This window comes from Athene cunicularia (assembly GCF_003259725.1).
Source record: "Athene cunicularia isolate RWA chromosome 3 unlocalized genomic scaffold, athCun1 chr3_part1, whole genome shotgun sequence".
NCBI lineage: Eukaryota > Metazoa > Chordata > Aves > Strigiformes > Strigidae > Athene > Athene cunicularia.
This window is the reverse complement of record NW_020799097.1, coordinates 37,308,819-37,319,681: the sequence shown is the minus strand read 5'-3', so window position 1 is coordinate 37,319,681 and position 10,863 is coordinate 37,308,819. Positions and strand designations below refer to the sequence as shown.

Here is a 10,863-nt window from a genome sequence, read left to right as displayed (position 1 = left end):
AGCCGACACGCAGCTTCTCTCGTGAAGTCTGGCACAGAAACACCTCAGCCTTCGCCTGCTCACTGACCAGTATTTCCAGTCCCTTTCCTCCCTCTGACACAAGGCCAGCTCCTCACACCTGCGGCAGCCATCTTAATTTAACCCTTGCACACCGTGGCCAGTCCGTCACGGCAGGCCCCGCCCACTGGGCCCGCCCCGCCCCCTCGCACCCCTTTCGCCACCTGACCCAGCCTGTCAGTCAATCCGGGCTCCGCCGTGGGGGGGCGGAGCCGAGGCGGCAATCACAGCCAATCGGCGTGCGAGGTGCCGTGGTGTCGTGGCCAATCGGTTGCTTGCTTCTTTGGGGGTGCGGCGGCTGCTGTCCCTGCGCCCCGCTGTGAGCTGCTGGCACCGGCTGTCGCTGTCGCCGCCTGAGGTGTCGCGGTAGCCGCAGCAGCCTGGCCCTGCCTCTGTGTCACTGAGGATGAGCTCCTGCGCTGCCCAGCGCGCGTCCCGTCCTGCCCGCTCGAGTCCATTCATCTAGCGACTGGTGAGGGGCGGGCCGCGACCTGCTGATGTGTCCGGAGGGGGAGCGGGCCTGAGGGAGGGGCAGCGTCATGGTTGGCCCTGCCGGAGGGGCGAGACGGGACAGGACGGGACTGCAACGCTGGGGGACTGCAGGAATGGGGAAAGCCCCAGGGAGGGTGAAGGGCAGCCGGCCACGTAGGATGGGAGGAGACCGGCTTCGAGGCGGAAGAAAAATGGCTTGGCCACGGCCACCTGTTTTGATAAGCCTCTTCTGTCGCTCGCCGCTTCCCGGCGTAGTGGGAGTCAAAACGGCCACCTTCCCCCCTGCCTGCCCCTGGCTTGTAGCTGAAACACTTTAGACCTTCCCCTTCTCTTGACACTGGCAGCTGCCTCTGCCAGGGTTTCCTAGCTGGAGATTCCCGGGAAGCTTGTCGTGATTCTGGCCACCTTGGTGATACTTGTCTGTGGCTTTTGGTAGCAGCTCACAGTGTTGCTGGCTTTGAGTAGCAGCGGATGCACCAGAGAGATGAAATCTTGTAGTTAGTTTAAAAGGATATTTGTGTTCAGTCTTCTTAGGGGGCAACCGCCTGATTGCAGAAATCTGGCTCCTTTTTTTGCTGACGTGGTCGGTGTAGTTGTCTTCGTGGAAAGTGGTCGCAATTTGTGGTTTACAAAAAACATCTGATGTTGCTACTTTTTAATACTGTACGAAAAGTTGAGAGTTCATTTAGAAAAGTCAACTTTTCCTAAGAACTGATGTATTTATTTGATATAGTTTTAAGTGTGGTGAATTATAGAACACATTTGTGGTTCATTGCTCTTGACTTCTCTTCAGGTTATCTGTTTCAATAAAAAATCTAGAGCAAGGTCCCAGTGTATTGTGGAAATGCCTACAACTGCACTTACTGTACTTTGTCTATACCAATTTCTGTATGTTTTAATTTTTTGGACAGTCTTAAGTTATTAAACGTAAGTAGTTTTGGCTATTTCTAGATAAGTCAAGCATGGTATTTCACAGTTTACTGTTTATGTGCAGTGATTCCTGACTAATAGATCCACTCTGACGTGTTGTTGCTGAATTTAGCTACCAATGGTACTTCGGAGTTTTTTTGACAGACGTGTCTGCCTTTAATTGGTAGTGCTTGTTAGCACTGTTAGGAGCAAATAGATTAGAGTTGCTGGATCACTTAATGTCTCATCCTGATAAGAATGATTTTGCTGTTGTTACTGTGAAGGAGGAAGTTGTAGAAAGTCTGTAGAGAACATCTAAAGGTCACCTGCACCAGGGGTGTACCTGTGCCAAGTGGTGGCACAGAGACCCTGGCCCAGTAAATGAAGCAGCTTGGATCTGCCATGGCCCAGGGGACATCGCAGGCATAGTGGAACGTGTTTTTTAAAGGAAGATGGTTTTCCTCTGTAGCTTTACTTCTAGGCGGGTCACATTTAGTTAAAACTTGAACAGGCTGCTTGTTTTCTAGCCCATTTTGAGTGCCTCATTAGCATTTGATTTATCATGTGAAAGTGCTTCCTGATAAATATTAATATCTTTCAAAATTTGAACAAATAATTTATTATCCTTCTGTCAGAGGTAAAATGGACTAGAATTTTGATTTTGCTTCTTTATGTAACAGCCACATTCAGAGGCTTTGGTTGGTCTGTAAAAGCAGCAGCTGAAGAAGAAAATAGATCCAGTTTGCTCAGCCTGTACTCCAGGGTTGTTTTGTAAACCTTCTGAATCTTAGTTGCTCTTTCTAAAGACTTTTACTTACCTACTTCTCTTAAAACTTGCTATCTGAACTAGAGGCAGCATTCTATTTGATGTTCAGTGTATTGAGAAGAGCAGAACCCTTGCTTTCTGTGCTGTATTGCAATGCTCTTGTAATACAGCTGAGAAGCTACTTTTTTTAAAAGACTTTGTGTGGGAATTTCTGACTGTCAAACTACTCTAAGCTTCTGCGTAGCTTAGATTTACCCTTTTTTCCTTGTATATTCAATCACTTTTCCCCCTATAAAATTTATTGTGTATTAAGATGGTATTGTTCAAGGGATTGAAAAGCCTAGATTTTATGTCCAGACTTCAGCAAATGTGCAGGAAGGTTGAACTGTCTGTGGGTATGTAATTTTATGAGTAGGAATTAGTAGCCTAGCAGTTCTTTAAAGCATTGGAAAATGTGCTACTTATAGCTGAAAGGTATGTTTGCTGTTATTTATCTAGGAATTAATCAGTGTTTCTTTTAGGGTATGTTGCTTAATGCCAGTGCTATGTTTATTATATTACTACCCAGCTTCAATTTGCTAGTCACTTTTGTCAGATTCTAAACTACTACTTCTAATATGTATTAGTGAAAGTTGCCTTTAGGTAAGACTTCAGTCAACAAATTCCTGGAAGATAGCATTTTTTTTTTTTTTTTTTTTTTTTTTTTCATTAGCTTACTGATCAAGTAGTTTGCATGGTGAAGTTTGTTTTGGGTACAAATGTTTTCAGGATTTCCATGCTGTTATGGTTACAAATCCTTTGTGATGTTATGAATCAAGCGTGAATGGACCAACTTGGAGAATGTTATTAAATGTTAGCATGCTTGTTTAAAAAACAAACCCCCTTCTTCCCCACCCTGGAAATCTTTAAGGACTTGTAATACCCTTATAAGGATGGACTTAACTTTCCCAAAGTGTATATTTCCAGTCATACCTCTCCTCATTTAGCACCTTACTATCAAAAGGAGGAGTAAATGGATTTCGTACCTTCTGAAATGTCATATTATTTACACTGTTCTTTTTTTTAAATGAGGGGTATTAAGATTGACAATTTTATATGGAACATAGAAACCATTATTTCAATTTTAGGAGAGCCAAATGCTAGGTAGTTTTTCTCCAAGTTCATGCTAGATGCGACTGCTATTCAGAAAGAAAACAGGAGTACTTAAAAAATAAATTAAAAAAACCCAACAGAAGAACAGAGTATGGAAGGAATGAGGTTATGCCAATTTAAAGATCAAGTAAGGTCTTGAAAAATATGATCTTAGTAAAGCAGCCTAAAGCTGGATTTCAAGGCCATGTCACTAATTTGACAATTGAGTTACTTTAATGCAGTACACATGGAAGATGCAAACCCAGCAATCTGTCTTCAAGTGGCACTGAATTCTAATTAGCTGGATCTCTTCTGTTTTCTCTTTCACTTCCATACAAAACCATTGTCTCTATTAAGATGACACCCCCCCATCCCCCCCACTCCCCTACTGGCAGCTGCTAGCCCCAGCGTTGGTACTGGTATCCACATTAGCCAGATTTTGCTAGATCTAATACTGAGAATAGGCTTTCATCAGCAAGAATCTGAAAGAGCACAGGTAGGAATTTTAGTATCTGTGCCTTCCAGATTGAATACCAGAAACATATATTGAAACTGCTAACCATGTGGTTAAGGGTTGATTGCTGTTTCTCTTCTGATAGCACCCTTGTACTTTGAGCCAAGACCATACAACTTCTGTGGAAATACTTTACAGAAAAAACAAAAATTGGGAATGTGTTGATGGAGAACATGATCCTACAGGTGTGGAAACGAGCAGTCGGGTATTTTCCTTCATCCAGTAGCTTGTGATGCCTCTGTGCTAGATGTCAGTATTGTAGGCATCACAGAAAACTTTGTTCTGAATATGCTCTGCCTTCACTGGGTTTGTCTTCTGAAAGATAGTGACTAAAACCAGATAACATAGTAGGGGGTCCTAAAGCTGCCTTGGTAACATCATCTCTTTCTTTTGGCTTAATTTTTGTGAGATTTCATATTGCCAGAATAAAATTGATTATATATATTTTTTTAATCTATTCTGGGAAGCATCTTCAATAACAAAAATAAGTAAACAGAACCCTTGGACTTGAAGACCACTAACTCGGCAGAAGTCCCTTGTAAGCAGCTTTGATACGCAGAGAGATTTCTGGAACTCCACAGGGGGAGGCTTCTGTCAACTCTTCATTTTTCCCAATGATTGAAGAGATTTCACATCTGCCCTCTGCTGTTTGCAGGAAATGAAATCTACCATTGTCATCTTTAGTCATTAAGGTGTTTGTTAGTTTAGTCTTACAGATGTGTAGAATCTTAGTTAATTTCATACTCGAGAGGTGTGACAGCTTTGATTTTAGACTTTTTAAGGAAAAAAAAAAAAAGCCAAATCTTTGCATATTTGTAGTAACCTCTTGAAAGAAACAGCGATTTTTGAGACAACCACAGTAGGAAGAGAGCTGCTTTTTCAACTGTAGGAGTTCTGACTCCATAAGGTCAGATGACACATCTCACACTCTCCATCCTGGAGGGTGTGTGACAGCTGTGGTGCAGTGGTACTTTGCCTTCTCTGAGGGAAGAGCCAGAGTGAGGGGCCTCTACCTACTCACCTCCAGGAGGCAAGATACCACAGACACCTTCTTGCTAGTTAGGAATTGCTTCCAAGTTTGTTGTAATCTTTTAAATTTTCCTGGGCTGTGAACATGTCTAATATGTAGCTTATGTCTCTGAGGGAAAATTTAGAAACCTCTTGCTTCTGAAATAAAACATTTTTGGGATACTTTGAATACAGTGAATTCCTTCATTTTTGGGGGACTTTTTTTCTGTAATGAAAGTGTTAATTGGGAATCAGTTTTTAAAAATAATTTGAATTCCAAATGATACCTGTCATGTAATGAAAATGTTTTAAAAGATAATAATCTTATTTAGCTACTTTTGACTTTTAATAACTGCAGCATTAGGAAGACACTGGCATTATAACATGAATATAGTTAGTGCTGAGAAGCCTATAGAAATACTGCAAATAAAAGCGGAACACATAATCAAAAGGGCACCATATTCTAGACATTTCATTTCAAAGTTCAAAAAATGCTGAGGCTGTTCTATTTTGTTAATGTAACAAAGGTTTTCACACAGTGTCAATCACAATTTGAAAGTTTCAATGTTTTACTTAAGGACTACTTTGTATTTGCAAATAATCAGATCTGATTATTAACCTTTTCAGATGTAATAACATGGTATTGTGTGTTATTGGTGTGCTAGTCTTTATTGTGGACGGGTGAAAACTTGATTTACAGGCTTCTGTCTTGAAACTCAAGGTGTATATATCAGTGTACTAATACAGTATCTGGTGTTGTAATGTTTATAGTAAAGGAGGGCTGTGTTAGAATGACTTACAAAGAAATAATTCAGCAGAGTCAGATTTCACGTAAATGTGGTGTCACCATAATAGAGTTAGTGTGAGGTAGGCAGGGTTGTATTTCTATCTAGTAGCAGACTTTTTATTCTTTTAATGTGTGGTTTGCTGTTCACAGTATTTTGGTGTTTACTGAGGCTAGCGCTCAGGTGCTATAAAGAAGTTTTTCTCTGGCCTCTCTGTTCCCTTCTTGTAATGGCACAAGTTTCTCTGGAACCAGTATTTACTTTCTTCTGAATCATATTCTCTTGCAACTCAGTGTTTTAAATAGGTGTGTATCTGCACAAGGGGAGGTATGGCATGGGGTACAGCAGGACTGCTTCCTTGGGTGGTGATGCCATTTCATACCAGTTTACCTAACAGATTAGTCAACTTTATTTTATGACTCCCCTGAGTAATTTTTCTTTATGTTCTTTTCATTTTTTAATTTTCCTTCTTTGTAGCACTAGTAGCAATGTCTTAACAATTAATTATATTTAAGATGTGCTTTACAAGGCATATTTAAAATTCATTCTTCAACCACAGCATAATTTAATTGCCTAGTGGCATATCGAATGAAATGTGAGAAATTGGCTTGAGGATAACAGCACTTCTGATGTTTTTCCTATGGATTTCCAAATCTTTTAAATGATTACTATTTAGAAGGGTGTTTGATGCACTGGCAATCTGAGTCTACCAGTAGTAGTCACCTGTCACACCTTGATTCCTTGGAGCAACAAGTCAGGCTGTATTCTTGAAACCAGAGGGTTTTTTAAGCTTGTGACAGTAAGTCACTTTTCTTTATAGTCTGAGGCTTTAGAGAAGGTGAAAGGAAGAGAGTCCACATAGGTAATGTTAAATTGCTTCTGTTACTGCAGAAATTTGTATGTTGGTTGTAAAATGCCCTGTATAGTGAACTGAAACTTTCTTTGACAAATATAAACTAAACAGTTGTGGTCAGTTTTGGTCTCTGAAATATTTCTGAATGTTACTCCTGGTCAGGGATGGCGGACTAATTGTAGTGAATAAACCCCTTTTTTTTTTCTTCATTTGCCTGCTATTTGAAATTGTTTTGAAGGTACATACTGAATAACTAATAGTCTGTAGATTTCCATTCCAAGTATTTAATCCCATCTGAATGAGGTGGAAAAATAATTGTTGAAGGCTTTGTCATGAGATGTTTAAATGAATACTCTTGGATTAGAAATGATTGTGGTTTTTTTTTTTTTTTTTCTTGACAGTTTAGATTCCATTACTGGTGTTTGCTATAAACTGATTGTTTTCAGCATGGTGTCAATATTGATGATAATTCTTCACATAGGAGGACTGGGATTTCTGTTTTCTTTTCCAGACAAAATCATCTTTCCTTGACATGCCTTTGCAGATAGAGATATTAACATAATACAGTTATATGCTCAGTGCCTGAAAAGCAACGAAGCTAATCTCAACAGGCTTTTTTGAGGGGAGTGGGGGGCAAGGAATGGGGTGTGCACATTTATAATGATAGCTAATCTGGAAAGATAGCAGGGTGGGGGTTTTATGTTTGTTTGTTGTTGGTTCCCCACTTCCCTGGAGGATTTGTTAACATTTTTGGTTTTATTTAGTCAGCTTTCGTGATGGCATTGTCCAGCTTCTTTTGCAGTATTTTACTCATGAGCAGAACAACTTTAAACTAGTTTTGTTAGCATAGTAAGGAAAAACATCAAGGAGTGTATTACATGATGGAATACTACTTCTCTTGGTTTGCAACTTACGCTTGAAGGATTGAAGCATGAAGTTTTTGGGGACTGGATAGCAGTTCACATTAAATTAGACAATGTATCAGTGATGTATATAGCTCACTTTCTGGTTTACATGGGTTTATGTGTGATTTTTATGCTGCAGTCTGAACTTTGTGTACTGTAACCCTTTTAAATATAACTGCACACATTTCATAGGCTAGATGAGTGCTTCTGTTCAGGCCATCTTTATATTTGTAAAAGTGGATGCCAGAGAAAGATGGTTATATGCTAAAGCTAAGTATGCACAGATAAGCAGAAATGCTGTATGCCTCAGACTGTTAATATATTTTTGTGAAAAAGAGTTTGTATCTTTGCCTCTTTTTATTTCCTCTTCCTCTCTTACCCCTTCCAACCTTGACCTTCACTACTTCCTGACTCTTGCGTGAGCTTTAGACCTTAGCTCTGCAGGAGTACTAACAGCCTGAATTCACATGTCTTGTACAAGTTGCTTTTCTTCGCTCTGTTGCCATCCTTCCTTTCCCATTTGTCAGCAACGCAGGGAATTGTGGAGAGGAGCCTTCCTGTTGATTCTGCAGAAGAGACTTAGTAGGGAGATGGGTAGGCATTCAGGCAGGCCAGGGAAGACAAAGTGGGGTGTAATCCTTTTTTTTGCAGTGGCTAAGGGAAGCCGCTAAGGGAGTGGTGCTCCCTTCCTCTTTTTGGGTGTGACTGACAAAGCTTCTGTTAGCCAAGGTGTACTCAGCAGCTGTGCAGATTTTTTGGTGGGTGGTTTTGTTTTTTTTTTTTTCTTTTCCCCATCAGTCTTTTAGTTCAGTTCTTGCTTTTTGATCACTTAAGTAATGATATAATTAGACAGTAAACTTTTAATGGTCCTAAGGACCCTAAGGCTGGGAAAGCAAACTTTTTGTTTCTTCAGATGACTTTTTTGTATCTAGTTTACTGTGTAGCCTCAACGATTTATGTCAAAGAAAGGGAGGAGGTGCCTTTGGAAGCTGGGGTGGGGAAGGGAGTTGTGGGTTTTTAAACTGACTGAATGCCTGAGTATAAGCTCAGATGGCATGGGGAAGATCAGTTAACCTTGCCACATTGCTTCTGTGCTTTCAGGCACTAGTTGAGTATGCATTTAAATTGTTACCATTTCTGGGGAAAAGAATTTTGTTTACTAATCTGTTTGGTTTGTTCTCTTTCAGGTCTCCCTTGCAATTATGGAGTTTTAGAAGAATAAGGTAGTGTGGAGGGGGAATCCCCCTCTGCACACTTGAGGTAGTTAATTTTTGGAATTTTCTATGGACAAGAATATTTCTTATGTAAGATGGTGAAATAAGACTTCTGAAAATATATATTTATAAATATTTATTTGGATCAAGTGCCAAACATAGCAGTACAAAGATTTCTAATGGCAGCTCAATAAAACTGGATTTACATCCTTGGAATTATAATTTTTTTTAAGGCACTGTGTTGTGTACTGAATCAGAGTGCCTTGATACACTTAAGGGTTGTTCCCCTTAAGGAGAGGAGCAGCTTTAGACGTGAAGATGAGTTCTTTCATGCCAGACTGCACTTCAAAGTGTCGATCTCTACAGCATGCTTTGGATGTTATTTCTGTAGTAACCAGAGGAAGCGAAGGCCAGATCAAGGCCTTTCTCTCTTCTTACTGCTACAATGCTGCAACTATAAAGGATGCCTTTGGTAGAAACGTTATACATCTTGCTTCATCTTGTGGCAAAAAAGGTGTGCTAGACTGGTTGGCTGAGACCAAAGGAGTAGATCTCTTGGCAAAAGACAAGGAGTCTGGATGGACAGCTTTGCACAGAAGTATATTTTATGGATACATTGATTGTGTTTTGTCATTACTGAAGGTGAGTGATTTGCAACTGTAGTTTTCCTCGGTATCTAAAGTTTTTAGAGTGGTATTATTTATGTAAAAATAGTTTTTAAAACTTGACTGAAAGCGTCTCAAGGGTTGTCTTAATACTGTGTTTAGATCACAGTATGTTGATTTACTTGAAGGTTCTCTTTGTGTTAATAAATGATGTCTGCCTTTGCCCATACAGGAATGAGCACTGAGTAAGCATCCCTGATTGATTGTGGACTTCCTTGAAGACTGTTTTGTGTGGGTGATATCAGGGTCAGGATCTTAAAAGTGGAGAATGATCAGACTGAAGATACTCTAAAAATAGACTTCAGTAATTATACCAATTAGTGTTTTTAGAGAACATAAAATAGTGAAAGCTTAAATGGAGTTATAATTAAAAACGAATCTTATGTTTGAGAGATAAGCATTTCAAGATAACAGAGTATTTTATTAGGTGAATCCCCATTTAACTAGTATTTTAAGCAGGGCTTTTGCTCGGTCTCCCTCATTCCTTTCTTGCAATTGCTGTTTCTTCCCTATCAGTTAGAAAGTTGTATATATTTTTGACTGCTTTTCCTTCTGTTCTTCCTGTCCCAAGTACAGCAAATGGAAGAGCTATATATGGCTGAGATGTTCAGGGTCCCTTTAACCATGTTAGAAAATAAAATATTTGTGATTCAGAATTACTTAAAAGCAAACCTTTTAAGGCAGAGAATTTTCCAACTTGAGTTCAGCTTTTTAAAATTGCAGTGACTAGCCATTTGTAAATATAAAACTCTGCTTTCAACAAGATTTTAAGCAAAATGGTTGTGGATCCAGTATTTTTTACTTCTTGAAGGTCTGGTAACTGTTAAATATGTATTTCATGTGCTGTAGCCTTACACATTGAGGAGGTTTTCATGAAAATTGACAAAAGTAGATGTTTGTATGAGAATTGTACATGATTCTGTTTTTTAGAAAACTGGAAACTCTGTATGTGTTGTATGGAAAATTAATCAGTCCTCTAGTGCATGTGTGTGTATGTTTGTATCTGATATTTGCTTATGGGAGACCTGTACAGGTTTCCCCAGACATATTTTACTTTTCTGTCAGTTGCATAAATGAGATTTTTCTGATAGCTCTGCTATTATTCTTCTAAGAAGCAGAACAAAACAGCTCATGCAGAATGCTGTGTCTCCCAGTTCCTTAACCGAGGTCTTTCTGCTGTACTGCATTATAAAAAGGATACATTCTTAAGGTATTAGTGCAACAACAGGAAGGGATTATAGAATAGAGTTACAAAATAGCTGAGCTAGAAAGAGATCTTGAAGATTGTCTAGTCCAAGCCCCATAATCAAGTAAGGTCAGCTAAAGCAGGTTGCCCAGGACTGTCCAGTTGGGTTTTGAATGGAAACTCAAACATCTCTGTTACAATGTTTTAATACCAGTGTAGTAAAAATGGGTTTTAGGTTTAAACAGAATTTCTTATATCTCAATTTGTGCTCGCCACTTGTCTTGCTGCTGGTTATCATTGCAATTACAACCCCTCACCTTCAAACAGGTCTTTATGATACATAGTGATAAGATCTGGCGCTTCTCCGTCCCCCCCCCC

General features: G+C 39.7%; 1 protein-coding gene across 5 annotated transcripts in view; it reads left to right on the top strand.

Annotated features, from left to right (window-relative positions):
• The first annotated feature begins 322 nt into the window (after window positions 1–322).
• Window positions 323–10,863, top strand: part of IBTK (inhibitor of Bruton tyrosine kinase) — a 59,697-nt gene continuing 49,156 nt past the window's right edge. For all 5 annotated transcript variants that reach the window (XM_026844723.1, XM_026844726.1, XM_026844724.1 and 2 more), the window contains exons 1-2: window positions 323–529; window positions 8,608–9,276. In XM_026844723.1, coding sequence (XP_026700524.1) covers window positions 8,953–9,276 — 324 coding nt within the window. In that variant the 5' untranslated portion in view covers window positions 323–529; window positions 8,608–8,952. The remainder of the gene's footprint in view (window positions 530–8,607; window positions 9,277–10,863) is intronic.